The sequence below is a fragment of the Corvus moneduloides genome, chromosome 10, assembly GCF_009650955.1.
Source record: "Corvus moneduloides isolate bCorMon1 chromosome 10, bCorMon1.pri, whole genome shotgun sequence".
Classification (NCBI taxonomy): domain Eukaryota; kingdom Metazoa; phylum Chordata; class Aves; order Passeriformes; family Corvidae; genus Corvus; species Corvus moneduloides.
The window spans coordinates 14513781-14529260 of record NC_045485.1 but is presented as its reverse complement, the minus strand read 5'-3'; the positions used below and the strand labels follow the sequence as shown (position 1 = coordinate 14529260).

General features: G+C 39.1%; 2 protein-coding genes across 6 annotated transcripts in view; both read right to left on the bottom strand.

Moving 5' to 3' along the window:
• Positions 1 to 574: 574 nt before the first annotated feature.
• Positions 575 to 6872, bottom strand: LOC116448623 (platelet glycoprotein V-like). Its single transcript, XM_032119284.1, has 2 exons — positions 3971 to 6872; positions 575 to 3144 (listed from the first exon to the last, which is right to left on the bottom strand). Exons 1-2 carry the CDS (start codon positions 4062 to 4064, stop codon positions 1190 to 1192), a joined length of 2049 nt encoding a protein of 682 aa, XP_031975175.1. The 5' UTR covers positions 4065 to 6872; the 3' UTR covers positions 575 to 1189.
• Positions 6873 to 6981: 109 nt separating this feature from the next.
• The window catches only part of ATP13A3 (ATPase 13A3), a 58301-nt gene continuing 49802 nt past the window's right edge, over positions 6982 to 15480 (bottom strand). For 4 of the 5 annotated variants that reach the window (XM_032119281.1, XM_032119280.1, XM_032119279.1 and 1 more), the window contains exons 32-33: positions 13014 to 13103; positions 6982 to 11540 (exon numbers count right to left, since the gene is read on the bottom strand). In XM_032119281.1, the coding sequence (XP_031975172.1) occupies positions 11343 to 11540; positions 13014 to 13103 (288 nt within the window). In that variant the 3' untranslated portion in view covers positions 6982 to 11342. The remainder of the gene's footprint in view (positions 11541 to 13013; positions 13104 to 15480) is intronic. The other variant, XM_032119282.1, reaches the window with a different exon arrangement.

Sequence of the window (15480 nt, the reverse complement as noted above, 5' to 3'; positions counted from 1 at the left end):
TCCATACAATTCAAAATATTAATATAATGTCAGCATAAAGACCAAAACCCACACTATTGCCTTGTAGTTGCCTTTGCACATCAACACTTGAAAGGGCTGGAAGTCAGGAATAGCTCTATGTAATAAGGTAAAAAACAGTGAGACTGAAAATGCGACTGAACACTCCAAGCTGATGGAGTTGTGTATGTTCCCCAGCCAACTTCAAAATGGAGGTGACACTTTGTGACCCTCAGTTGAGGCACTCCCTGCCCCTCGGCTGCATGCTGCCGTTTTGCTAGCCAAGCCCAGGAGAGACCATTCCTTTCTCTCCCAGCTCAGTCAAGACCAGCTCTCAAACCAATTCACCCTTGTGGAGCCCTGGGCCTCCACCTGGTACTGTGGTTTCAAGATTCCCTGCATCATGCAACCAGGAACACCTTATTTATTCAGACCACTGGCCAAAGCTTAAGGATCAAACTGTTTACTTAAAATTCAGAGTTGTAGTAACTTTACAAAGTTTCCAGAAAACCTCCAAGCAACCAATAAAATACATGAAGGTTATACTTCCTAGCTCAGCATCTTCCTCTGCTGTTAGCTTTAACTGGTACCCCTTCCTCACGCCACATCCTGGAAAGGGGCTGGGGACAGAAAGCAAAAGTTAAGACACTTGCACCACACCATTCTGCCCACATCTCCATTGTTTAAAGGTCCTTCCAAGCATCTCCTCCCAAAAATACCATTTGTTTTCTCAGCAAGGAGACAAAACATTGCCGGCAGTATAGGGCATAATAGTATTGGAGTACTTTGGGCAATCTCTAAAGCACAGTTGAAGCCATGTTCCTATGTGAGAGTATCTACATTGATGGCTGCATCTGAGCAGTGAACACTCAGCAGGCAGCAGCCTCTGGCAGGGACAGGGCTGCCCTTCAAAGCAGGAAACACACAGTGCACGTGTAGAGGTGACCACAGATACTTTCATTCGCCCTCTGGGTTCGTGCACCAAGAGCTGTAGCAACTCACAGTGATTACAGCCACTCTTGGCAAATGCTGCGAGGTGCATAAAACTCATTTCCATTATGTTGTAAAGACAAGGTCTTTATGGTCTTTGCTATGAAGATTTGTAATCCAGATCTGAATCGAGTATTAGCTGCTGAAATGTTCAAAAAGCATCCAAAGCAACACTTCTAGTTCTTTTTTGGGCTAGATTTCTCTATCTTCTTAATATTCTTATCAGAACTACAGGCTGAGCAGGAATATTTCTAGAGTGCAAGAGTTGCCTGGTTTTACCCATCACATACAGACTGAGCACAATGACTACAGTCTGGAGTGTTAAAATCAAACTGTGAAGGCACAAGAATATCTGGCAATAAGTCACTCTGGTATTAAAATAGGGTTGAGCACTGCTGCGGGCTGGAAACTCATCCCACCTGACAAGAGTAGTTAAATCTGTCCCTCTGACACTGTTGGTTCGTGCTATGATGCTAGGAGAAGTTTGGACTGGAACATCTGAGAAATGTAACCCAGGTTGTCCAACATCTTCAACAGGGGAGGAGGTAAAACCTGGAGCTGCAGGAGGAACCGATGTGGGTATGCTGATGACTTCTGTGTCGGATACTACTGTTACAGCAGTCTGCCGAGATGATGTGAAGTGCTCTGTCACAGGAGATGTCAAAGTCTGGGAATATGTTGAGCTGAATGTCTGATATGTCATGGCTGTGGTTGGCAGGCACTCTGGGTCATCGATGCTTAGAGACACAAGAGAAATATTCTGCAGTGCCATTGGGCTGTGGCACATTAGAGACAGCACATTTCTAACTATTGTCGTGCTCTTTTGGAGCCATTCTCGGAAGCCAAGAATTTGGCAATCGCATTTCCAAGGGTTGTCATCAAGGACAACTTCTTCCAGCTCAGGTAAAGCAGTAAAGAAGTCTGCAGGAAGAGACTGCAGGTTAGTACTATTCAGGTACACTTTCTGGAGGTGCTTGAGATTATGAAAGAGGTTTCTAGGAAGAACCCCAAGTCTTGTATCAAAGAGGGAAATGTTCTGCAGTTTCTGAAGGCTCAGAAAGATTCCCTCTGGCAAACTGGAAATATTACTTGTATGGAGAGAAAGGCCCCGCAGTTCATTCAGGCCACTGAACACATTCCTAGGAAGAACCGTAAGCTCTGGGTTAAAACTCAGCACAAGAAGCTCTAAGCTTGTCAAGTTACTGAACACAAAATCTGGTATTGTTGAGAGCTTTGTGTGATACAGCCATAGGCTACTAAGATGCCTCATTTCTCCAAACAATACCTCTGGAAGAGACTTCAGTGGGTTCCTGTACAAGGTCAGTTTAGACAGGCCATGCAAGTGCAAAAAAAGCCCAGAAGGCAAAACCTGAAGCCTGTTTCTGGAGAGTGTCAGGGTTCTCAGTTTACGAAGACAATGAAATGCATCAGGGGCAATGGAATGGATGTTATTGGAATGCAGGAAAAGCTCCTGCAGCTCCTTCAGGCTATCAAACATACCAGACTCTATTGAAGACAGCCTGTTAATATACAACATCAACCTCTCAAGCCTGGCTAATGCACTAAATATATTTCTAGGTAGTGCTGCTAAGTAATTTCTTGACAAGTTCAGTACTCTGAGTTTGGCGAGTTTCTTCATCACGCCACTGGGAAGTGCTGTTAGTTGGTTTTTGTTCAAGTAAAGCTCCTGCAAACTAGCCAGTTTGTCAAACAGATTTTCCTTGATCGATTTCAACCTGTTACTTTCAATGATCAGTTGCTGAAGCTGCACCATGTCATCAAATGCTTCTGGGGGAAGTTCAACCAGCTTATTATCCAGCAGTTTGAGGACTTTTAGCCTTCCCAAGCCTTTAAAAGCCATTGGTGAAACCAGAGCGATGTTGTTTGAAGACAGGATGAGATGCTGCAGTTCCACCATCCTAGCAAAAACATCCTGCAAGTATGATATATTAGCGTTTGTTATGTGAATTTCTGTCATGTTGCAAGGCAGATTTAACAACTCCAGGTCTTTTATGTGGGGGCCAGAGCAATGAATTGCATTTTTTGAAGAGCAGTCGCACTTCTCAGGACAAACAGATGCATCCAACTGGAAGAAAAGCTTGATCATCACTGACAAACGAAACACCAACATCCTTGTTGAAGTGCCAGAAACATTAGCTGTTACAAGAGATAAGAGAATCAGGATTTGATCATAGGTAACTTAGCAGCTCACAAAGATGTGTGATTATATCATAAAACCTGCAAATGTGTGCAAAATTGCCCTTGCCTTGAAAGCAAACTTCAAAATCTCTTTTATTGTTGACTGCCAATATTTCTAAAGAGCTCAGCTTACACTGAGAAGTACAGATAAATTTACTTTTGTAAATCAAGTATTTCGTGTTTGTATTTGTACTAGTTAACTATAATAAAAGTATACAAAAATCATGATGAAACAAGTAGTCAAAAGACATGTATTTATTTGAACAGAAAAGCATTACAGAAGGGTTTGGGTTGGAAGGGACCTTAAGGATCATCTATTTCCAACTGACAGGGACATCATCCACTAGACAAGATTTAGTATATTATACTAAATTACATGCCAAAAATATTTTCAAAAATTATCAAAAGGTCCTGCACTCACAGTGTTTTTCCATTGTACGTTATCTGAGGTTTAAAAATAAAGTTTAGCCTGCAAAAATAGACAATGGAGGTAAAAAGGTTGTCCTGTACTTTAAGTGGTGAAAAGCAAAACAGCACTGTCCAGTTAAATCATGCCTCAGCATTTTCAAGTGATGGCTTCTTGGAACATCCCAGGAACACACAAGAAGGAACAGGCTATTTTTGACACAGCCTGAAATAACACAGAAGACCCCATGTGGCACAGGACAGTAGTGAGCCTCTGATAACCAACAAGTCTCATTTCAACAGCTTAACACAATACTGTGCTATCAGCAGTGGCATTAAAAGTACAGTGAAATGAGAGGAAAGAAGTGCACAGAATTACCTGGGAAGTTGTAGCAATAAAGATACATCTGCATGAAACACACCACAAAGCTGGAAAGTTGCATACATTTCGAAAGAAACAGGAAAGCAATCATTGTAGGTATAAATGGTAATATTTAAAAGAGAAAATCAAACAGAAACCCATAGTCTAGAAATACTTTCTCGATGAAATCAACAAGTCTAAGTGTATCAGAAACCTGGAGGCCAAGGACCTGGCTGAGCAGCAGAATAAGCAGCAGCTGGACAGCTGGAATAGCTACACAACTTCCACAGACATAACTGGAATAGCTGACACCATCAGTCTTCTGCACCAGGAACATGGAGGGAGAGGAAGGCTCCATCCCCACCTACCCTTTTTCAGGGGCAAGGATGAAGCTCTCCCATACCAACCCCACAGACAGACATGGGTGCAACCCCCATCACTTAAAGAGAAGTCAGGAGGGATAGCAGAGCTTCTCATGAACCTGAACTGCTGACAAGAAGACACCACAATTGACCCAAAACTGCTGTATGTTCAAACCAGCTACTGCATTAAAATAATAATAAAAAAGGCAAAAGTGAGTGCTTTAAAAAATATCAAAAATTTTATTTAGGTTCAGAGTACTGAAGTCTGGTAAAATCTCCATCTCTCCCTCGGCAAGGGAAGGACATGGCATTTAGTGCTATCAATGACCAGCAACACAGTGCCACAAAGCAACATCTCAGTGGGCTTTCCACAACTCACTGAATGACATATGCATCGCCAAAAAACAGCATGAGGTATCACTCTTCCAAAGGTCTTTTACATGTCAAACAAGAACCTTTCAGAGAACCTCACCCACCTAGTAATCCTCCCCACCCCTAAACTCTCTCTCATAAGCCAGTGATGCTTTTACCTCCACAAATTTCTAGCTCACCCTGTCCCTGATCCTACCTATCCCGATGAGCAGTCCTCCATCCAGAAACACATTTAAGAAATTTCTGTTTCAAGCCCTGACTGGCATCTCAACCTGCACCAGATTACCTCAAGACCACAGCAGAACTACAGGATTCAGTGAGACAAGAGAAGTAACGATCTAGAGAACCAAATGGGGGAAAAAACCCCAATTTATTATGCTAGAAACAGCAAAAGCAGGTCCCTTGGAAGGTATGACTACAGGCCAGTCTGTAAAATCAGAAACACACTAACACTAGTTTGTAGGTTAGTGATGTCTGTTTTCCTGGTCTTATAGCAAAAGATAAGAGAGTATACAAGAAGACAAGGTTAGATGCTCAGAAGTGCTAGAAAGCACTAGTTTTGACAAACAAGCAACAAAATGGTAGAAATTCTTTGCAAGATATGAAGGCTACAAGTGCTGGCACAAGAACTGGATAAGCTTACAGGTCTCAAACATCTAGAGCTGCTAACAGCATTTTTTGAAGAAATATTTAAAGATTTTAACAGTACAGAATACAGCAATACTCACAATAAAGATTGTAATTATATATTGTCATGCATTAAAATTTTCTTGAATGCTCACGTGAGACACCTGGCATTCCAGAAAAGGCACCAGTCTGTCTGGTCATTTACCATGGTCTGGTCTACAGCCCCTTTCCCTTTCAGCCACCCCTTAATATTTCTCAACTACAAAAGGATGCCAGAAGCAACGCATTAATACTGTTACTATATTAAAAGTCACAAATCAGTTTTGAACTTAGTTTTATAGAACACTGAGTACATGTACTGCTTACAGTGGTGCTTACCTCTTTTACTGTCTTGCAAGTTCCTAAACTCATACAAGCATGAAAAAGGAATTTTGAGCTGTACCTTAGAAACTTATCTGCTTTTTAAAGGAACTTACTAGGAGCAGAGCAGGCAATCAGGCTTCACCATGACACTGCACTTTAAATGGGAAGTAAAACAGCAAAACGCATCCTCTAGATAACACTTTCACCCGTTTTTCCCCAGTTGCTGAGACAGGCCAAAGGCCAAACAATATTTTAAGCTTCAGAGCAGATTTTTGCCTACAATTGTGCAAGCAACCAACTCCCACAGGTTGTATGTAACTCCAAAAGCACAGCTTGAAGCAGCTTGAAGCTGCTCACATAACAGGAGAAAGTTTTAAGTCACACACAGAAGCACAAAACCCATTTGTAGCTTCTTTGGCAGTGATATTGGAGTACGTGCTTCAGCCAACCTGAAGCAAATCTGGGTGAAGTCAGAAATCCACATTTCAATGTGAGATGTGATCAGAAATTTCAAATTTGTTAATATAGTTCCACCAGTCTGCTACATAGGTTTTGAAGGAGTGGACACCTCCACTCTAAACAACCAAGTGCTTGTACCTTCACAAGCTGCTATGACTTCTACTTTCTTGCAGAATTGAAGTCAAAGCAATTTCAGTAGGGAATGAAGGGGATTTTTATTTAGTGCTTTGGCTAAGCATTCCAAGGTTGACACATTTAGTTTCTGTTTCTCCTCAAAGTCTTCTGGACTGGCAGGCCAACAAAACCTAAAACCTGTAAGATTCTGAAAGAGAAAAGCTAAGTTTTTAAAACAGAAGCTGAAATTGAAAGATTAAGTTCTTGTTATTAAGTAAAAAGATACTTTAAGTATCTTGTCTTCAAGTTTAAAATAATGTGCTCTGCCAATGACTGTTTTGATGGAAGGTGAGCCACAGGATGGAAAAGATGTCTTCATTTCCACGTGATTTTTCTGAAGATGACTGTGATAATGGTGACAGCTCAGATCATGCCTCCCACATGCCCAAACAGAAGGAACATCTGAATAACTGAAGGCAGAAACAAGCTGCTGTCACATGTACAAGGTCTGGCTATAGCATGGCTCCCAAAAGCCACCAGGTAAAGCTGCAGTCAGTGTGATTCCCCTGCAGAACACCAGCACAGCATCCACCCCCCTTCTCCACCCCCATCTGCAAAACATATCCATGCCATCAGAGGGAGTAAGTCTGTGTTCTTCAACAAACTTTGGATCTAATTCTATAAAGAATATTTAAAAACAATTTCATGAAACTAATGAGAAGAGTTAAAATATCCGTTCATTTTAATTTTATTTTCAAAGAGCTTCAGTCACAAAAATGATTTACAAGTCTATTTACAATTCTATTGTACAGTTATTTATGTATGCCTCTTGACAACAGGGTACCATTCTAGAGCAGCAATACATATTTTAAATACAAAGATGTAGTATCATTTCAGATTTAAAAATAAAAGGAAGCTGAGCTTCTAGAGAGCGCTGTAATGATGAACATTTTAATCTGTTAGGCTTGAGGAATTAATGACAAACTAAGTAGTTTCTGGTTCACATAATTATTAAACAAGCTGCAGTTTGTTGAAAATAGTTTTAAAAACCTGAAGCTTTACTGTATATAAAATCAACATATTCAAGACTCTAAAAATTGTCAAAAACCCACAGCTTTCCCTTAGACATACAAAACCCTAAGTTTACAATTCAGAATTTCACGGGAGAAATCCTACAGGACTTGAGCTCTCTCATTTTGTGATGACCAACATAAGCATTAAAAATTTGCAGCATAAAAAGGACTCCACATCTGCTTAGTATTATACTGCATACACATATACAGTACAGGATTATTTACCCAATTTGGGATGACTGTTCAGCACAACCTTCATGAAGAAAGGAAAAATAAATAGAATTAAAAATCCAACAACTTTTTTAAAAGTGCAACAGTAATAGTTTCCACTTTAAAGTTAAGATGAATATGGACAGTTCTGTGGGTTTTTTTAGCTGCTTCTATTCAAGCATTATTTGCAGCATTTTCTTTTTACAGTAGATTTAGCTCTATAGTACATGAAACTAGAGTTACTGCTAATTGAATCTGAAGGGAAAGGGAAAAAAACTTTAAAAACAACCCTGAGGGATATACAATTTCATGATCTTGTAATTTATTTCTAAAAAGTAATATTTATTATTTAGCAATTGCTTTTCTGGATAGACCAGTCCTTTAAGTATGTGCATAAATAATATTTAAAAATCAGTAATATGTACAAATCCTAATACATCAAAATAAAATACGTACAGATTAAAGTCTGCATACACAAATAATTTAATAATAAATCAAACTCCTCAACATAAGGCCAAAATATACAGCAGGAAGAAAATGTCTACCCAGTATCTAGTGGAGCTCACTAACTTGGTCTGTTCATCTGAATCTAGATTTCCAAGACGAACTCTAAAAGAGATTTTTTTCACTACGAAATGAATTTTACCTTACTTCAAAACAGAAACTGAATACACTAGTGCAGAACTAGTTTGCTGCATTTCTGAAAACCAGAAAAACTAAACTGCTCAAAATGAGAAAAATTATAGGTGGTCAAATTCAGCTCTTGGGCAGGAAGGCATAAATCCCAGTAATTGCAGAAAATGCAAAAGCTGATTTTGTGGCTGAACTTGCAACAACAAGACGGATTCTCAGAAAAGCTGATTTATTATTCTTGACTAAGCGTCAGAGCTCAAGCACGCAACCTCAGGAACATTTACCAACCCTGAACGCAGACCTGGAGGAAACAAGCTCCCATTTGCAAAACATTCAAGTTTACTGTGCTCATGAGCCATCAGTCACTCGGTTAAGTGGAGACACTTGGCAATTTCTGTTTTAGTAAGAGTTCCCTAAAATGTTCTCCAAAGACAAGCCCACTTTAATAAGCTGTTTCCTCCTCGCTTTCTAGGTAAGTCTAATAAACTAGAATAAGACTGAAAAACTAGCTTCAGAAACCAAACAAGCCGAGAGAAGTTATCAGGGAAATTATTAAGCAAAAGCATTTAAAAGGGGAAGACAAGTATTTTCTTTCAGTTCTCATGGAACAGCAAATCTAAAATGGTCAGTGAAATGGAAAGCAGAAGCTTATGCGTTTAAGGATAAGTCACAGCTCCCAGGTCCAAGATGCATAGCTTCACAACATTTTTCAACTAAAGTATTATTTTTGTTTAGATTTGAATACTACTTACGCAGCTAAGAATTATTCTTCATCAGTTATTCCATGCTACAAAGGTTTTGTAAAATCAACATCGGCAGAAATTAGCCAACTGACTCAGGTTCATGACTAATTAATATATCCAAGTCCACAGTTGCAGACCCCTTAAAAGCTACCAATGTTGTTCAATGTTTATGACCGTACAAAGCCAGGATAATAAGAACATTGCTCTGTTGAATGAATGCTAAGAAAACCACTTCCCCCTTTCCCCCTGCTCCACTCCTCAAAAACAAACAACAACAACAACAACAGAAATCAGGAAAAGAGTTGACAGCTGGACTGGAAGATAGTATACCATATGCATACTATTTAGGAGGAGCAATAACTTCAACAACCAAGTTCTAGGAAAAGGTCTTCCAAACCATTTAGCACCACTTTTAAATTCCCTGTTGGCACAGTATATTCAACACTGCAGAAACCACAACATGATTGACATTAACATGGTTAATGGTTGGACTTCATGATCTTAAAGGTCTTTTCCAACCTTAATGATTCTATGAGCAGCAGGGCACTGTCCATACTGCCTTACAGAACAGCACAAGGGAATAAGGCTTGATCTGAAAAGTTCTGCTTATTAAAACAAGGCTGGAATGGAATTGTCTCCACAGGAATTTAAAAGAACAAAACAAAACAAGACAACTCAGGAAAAAAAAAAAAAAAGAAAAAAAGGAAACAAAAAACCCCCATTAACATCAAAACCTCAAATTCCATCATCAGAATATACACACTTCAAAACAATCCCAGCCAGCCATTGAGTTTGGGGCCCTCATTCCACAACTACTCTAAAGGACCCGACTTCCTTCTCTAAAGGTTCTCTATCAAATCATGACTTCTTCAGACCCCAGATCCTCTCCCAAAGCTTGGAGGTGTCTGGACCAGTCATTTGCCTCTGGTCAAAACCAGACTGATCAAGACTTAATATTTATAATCTTCCCAAAGACACAAAAGAACACTTTTCCAAACATTTACAAAGTTGACAATGGTTTGGAGATCAGTAATTTGTGGGTTAAAAAAACCCAAAAAACCAAAACAACAAAAAAGTTTTAAGCCTTGCAAGTCAAAGCATTGTCTGCCTCTACTTCTTTGCAGACCTATTTTTCTAGTGGTCTTGTGTTCTGATACTGCCTCATGGCAAAATGATATATGGCTACCCCTAATGCTTAAGCAGCATTAGTGGTGATACAAGCTTTTATTTTTTCTATTTTTCTTTTTTTTTTTTTTTTTTTTAATAAATAAAATCTGCATAAGCCTTACAGTTCTGCAGCAAGACAGACTTTAGCTCAATTTTCTCTTAATTTTGTTTCATACAGCTACATGTAGCACTTAAGACTGGCAGACTCTTTGAAATGCCCATGTCCTTAACGTGCACAAATCCCAAGCGTGGGCATGTGACAATAGACCTCCCTCCCACTCCCGTATCACTTGCAGCAGTAACTCTGGTCTTACCACTTCAAGGTATATAGGAAAATTATCTTTAGATTTACAAATAAAACATGGTCCACAAAGGGATAATCCAACCCTTCTGCTGGAAAAAGCAAGGTCTATGGAGAAATGCATAGCTAAATGTAATAAAACATGACATAGAAGAAAGTGTTTAGATTCTCCATCCTTCTTTCTCCAAAAACTTTAGAGTGTAGCCAAATGGCTCCTCCTCTGGAGGCCACCTAAGCCCTTCCTTGTGGTTAGCTAGAAAAGAAGTCAAGAACCCACATGAAAGCAATGTGCTTATTTCTTAAGGACAGAGCATATTGCTTCTACAGCATTCCCAATTCCTGCTGTGGCAGACTAAACAACTGAAATTAGAACCCAAACATTACACCTGGAAACACTCCTTACTAATAGAGACAAACTTAGAGGTACACACACACACAAACTTTAGAACCGTTTGAAGACACAAAACTTTTCATCAGTCATATAAAAACCAACCAACCAAACAAAATAACCCCAACCAACCAAAAAAAACCACAAAAAACCCCAAAACCATGACAAGGCTATTATGCACCTCTAGTACAGCCATGAAACCATTACATCATAAGGTTTACATGAACACGTGCCCAGATAAGCAGGTTAGAACAACTATTAAGATACTCCAGGCAAATAATGTGAACCTGTTTTAACTGCCCTGCAGTTTAAACCTTCAAATGCATCTCATTTAGGAACAATGAAATCTGAAAGAAGGTGGAAGGAAACACAATCATTTTTGTTCTGCCTAAGGTGACCTACATTTTTAAAATGTATAGCCATAAGACACCTGGCTCTGAATTTTGTATTCAGAGAGACGAAACAGTTGGAAATATCTGCATTAGAATTTGACATTTAGCACACTGCAGTTTCAAATAAAGCCTTAAAATTACATTCTTCTGAATACTACTGAAGATACATGCCACCAAGATCCACTGCTACGTTACAGTGATGATTTGATATGAACCATTTTCTTGGGATGGTACTTTTGCTTCTGTTGTTGTCCTGGGTTTTGGTGGCCATTCTGGATCAACCAGCAGTTCCTGAGCTAGGTGCATATACTTGGCTTTTGGTGTCTTCTCTCTACAACCAAATAGGGAAGAAAGGAAAGAGACTCCACAGCGGTCCCCAGCCTCCTGCAGAAGTGAACAGATTTGAAAATTGGATTACCGTAAGAAGAAAATAATGTCAGTAACAATACAGTAAATCACTAGAAGAAAAACTATTATTTCAGTCTTTGATTTACTGTTTCATTACCACATTGGATTGGACCTGTAGTAGAGAAACTCTTCTGCTGTGTCATCTCTTCTATACTATTGTAGCAATGACATCCAAAAAACATTAAGAAAAAGCAAGTGTTCAATATTATCATAACATCTAAGACCATCAACAGTTTTTATGCATATTTTATAATCATTTCAATAATCACAGATAGAACAGGCAACATTAAATGATTTTACTACTGGAGAATAAAATCCTGGTCTAGAAAAAGCAAATTCCCCAAATCTCAAAACACTTCTTAAGCCATGAATTGTTAAACTGAAGGCAGCCAGTCAGACAAAAGTAGCAAAATTTAATTTGCTGATACTGTGAAATCTAAATAGTGCAGGTATTAATAGCTACTTAAAAATACACAAGTTATTGAACTTAAGTCTTCGTTCCTATGTTTCCTCTCCCAGTCTAATGCATGTAATTTAATTAGCTGGGGAGGAGAAACACTACTCCTCATTCTCGAGACTGAATCCCTATAATGTCTCAGAGAACACCTATAGTCTGCAGGGCTGACATCTTAATGGTAATATATTCTGTAGTTTTCATCATGCTCTAAATTTCAATTGGTGAACTGAACCAAATGTGAGCCTTGAGAACAATTTCCATTCTTCAGTGAACACAAAACAATTTGTTCTACGACAGCCTCAAAATGACGTTAAATCTGAAGTGAATACATTTAATAAAATTTAGTGCTGAGAAATAAACCATTGTAATTCTAGCAAGCACAAATGTACGATCACCCAAAAGTAATAAGCCAACAGGCTTAAAGCTAGTTTTTATGGGATTCACAGAGATTTCCTTCATGTATTAACAGCAGAGGGGCAGACCAGGCCAAAATTCATGGTCACCTGAAAAATCTTTCAGTGTCCTAAACCATCTGAAGCAGTAATAGTGTGTTTTTGTTTGCCATCTTGTTTTGTTTCATTTGTACATGCTAAAAATTACTGCTCTCAGACAATGACCTAAAACTCTAAACTAAATTAATTTAATTTAATTGCTTCTAAGCAGATCAAGATGTTCCCAGTCCTAACATGCTAACTTGTGACACCACAAATAAAATTTGCTAAAGTGGAAACTAAAGATAAAGTGAGAAAAGTCTTAAAGCAATACTCCAGGTTTGTGTCACAGTTCTTGCACACACACTAAACTCCGTAAGTGTCAATAAGGAAAAGAATATAAACCCAAAATCCTTTCCTTTCAATATTTTAGTTACAGAAATCTAATTTAAGCAGACTTAAGCTAAAGATAAGGCAACAGACACTTATAGATAATTAAGAGACAAAACTAAATGAATCCACATGCACTCAAATGATGACAGCAAAATACTCGTCTCCAACCTGAGGCGGCTGGGGTATGGTGAGGCGAGATTCTCCTTGTTTGTCTCGATTGAACACAACCTTCCAAAGGATCATATCAAGGAGGACATTCTGTGAGACATTACAGTGAGCGGGAAGAGTTAAAGAAACTAATGATCATTTGTTGTTAGTGTGCACATTACAAATAAAACCTGAAATAGTGCTTTAGGCATAACTAATTCAGTGGCAAGCAAAACTGAGTTTACGCTGCTTGCTGGTACTTTTGTGATAAACATTTTCATTCGTAAGTGCTCACACAAAATTTAAGAATATGAACGTGTACTTCAAATCAACAGCAAACTAAAACTGCATCCACTGATATGGGTAAAAATCATAAAGACACATTCTTAACGTGTTTCAATACTCTAAAAACCTGTGAAGCACCACATGAAGATACAAGTGCTTAGAGCAGTTTCCCCATAAACCATCTTTAACATTACAATGTATTTAATTTTGGAGCTATGCTTTGTTCACAGTCTGTTTTAAACCAGTGACATTCTCAGAAAAGCAGCAGTGGGGTAGCAAAGCTGAGCCACCAGCACGAATGAAGGAATTTGGTAGGCATAGTTCCAGGTTTTTAAAAGAGGGCAGAACTTGAATAGTATGTTGAGCACATCTGGTTATCCTCATACAGCTGCACAGGCGGACTCAAGAGCTTTGAGCAAATCTGACAACACAGGTGTGAACCTGTACCTTCCATGGCCTCAAGCCTACAACTCTGATCCTTGGACAGATTCCACTTCTAACATCTGACTAACCTCTGCCATTGAAAATGGGGAGCTGATTAGTCAGACTTTTGTAACAGATTTTTATAATGCTTATGATTTTGTAATATGCCAGAATTTGATAGTGCTTTTATAAAGCACTGGCCAACAAATCTTCAGCTTGTTAGATGTTCATTTTTGAAGCCGGTCTGGTTTAAGCATGTCTACACCAGGCATCAGGGGTAAGGAGGAACAGCTGCTAGGATCTGCCTTTGTTGTGCAGTATTTTCTAGCATCTGGTAGAAAGAATCTGCATGCTTTGTGAATCTAGTCTGGCACCCACACAGAAAGAGCAAAAGCATTTCAGAGCATTTCAGACAACATGTTTGGGACAACCACAGTCAGAAACTATTCCTGTTGTAGAAGCAATGACAAAACTACGTATGACCATAGCGTGACACAAAAGTGTCATACTGGCAGGTGTGACTAAAGATCCAATTCCTCATGTATCTCAAAATTATGAGACTTAAAGAGGCAATTCCTGAGGGATAGCTCTCAGCAGAACAAACTCTAGGTGAAATAGAGTACCTTGTTAAAAGATGGAAGGAGCTGCCACCAGCAGCCTCTCCCAGATTCTCAGAATGTGACGTGTGCACCAAGTCTGTAGTGAAAAGTGTAGGAAGCAGAAAATCCAGCCAGGCACACAAGGAGAGAAAAACAATGAGATACTGGAAGTGAAGGAAAGAAATAGCCTGGGATTTTCACACAACACACCGGACCCAAGGAGTTGGCATCACATGGCAAAGCTTTAGGGAGTATGGAGTAACACTGCTGGAATTGGACAAATGCAGTTCAAGAGTTGGGCTGAAGTTATGGAAGGTGTATTGTAAAACAAGGTTTGGGGTTTGAGGATCACTAAACAACAGTCCTGCTGGGACCCTGCTGTACAGTAGAACAACTCATCTGCTGTAACAAAGCATTCACCTTACACTTACAAAGTGGAAGAAACTTGGTTTAAGACAAAGCACAACAGCCCAAACAATTAGGACCAAGAACTAGGTACTTCTATTTTATTACTAAAGTACAGGCAACAAGATAAATAGGGAAGTCTGTTTAAAAGAAATGTGCCAAATCACCCCTGCAGTTTTGGTAATGAAAGTTAAATGACTGAAGTGTAAAAAGATGCTAACTCAAACCTGCATAGGAAAAAGAGTGGGGTGAGGTTTGAAATACTGGGTGAAAGAAAACAGTCTCCGGGTAATTATATTGCTTAGGTGATGCTTAGTGGAAATTCACAAGTTTTCAGGCTGATGTGACGACCAGCAAGGCCCACAAGTGGAACTTTATGAACACGTATTTAAACCAGAGGAGAACCATTTGTCCTCAAGAGTGACATGCTGAAACATGGATTGGCACACTGTACAGACTTTCTACTGGAGCCCTTACACATCCAGAACAGAAAGAACACCAGATTCTATAAAAGTTGCAAGATCATCTGCACAACGAAGAAATTTTTCAGCAGATGGTAAGCTTATTTCTCTCAGTAATGTTTATCACTGGACTGAAAATTGAAGTTGCACAGGAAAAAGTATTTCTGTCTAGGAGGTTTGTTTTAAATTTATCAGAAGACAAAGAAAGCCATGATTCTGAAGCTTCAGAATAACTATTTTGTTTCAGTGGTAAAGACAGCAATATACATAAAATTTGACTTTTCATAAATAAAAGGAAGCAAAAAAACCCCACTA

Excerpts from the sequence above, each read along its gene's own strand:
- LOC116448623 (XM_032119284.1), bottom strand. The coding sequence starts at position 4,064 with ATGATTGCTTTCCTGTTTCTTTCGAAATGTATGCAACTTTCCAGCTTT. Across the intron at positions 3,145-3,970 it reads TTATTGCTACAACTTCCCAG|CTAATGTTTCTGGCACTTCA; the intron begins GTAATTCTGTGC and ends CTCTTGTAACAG.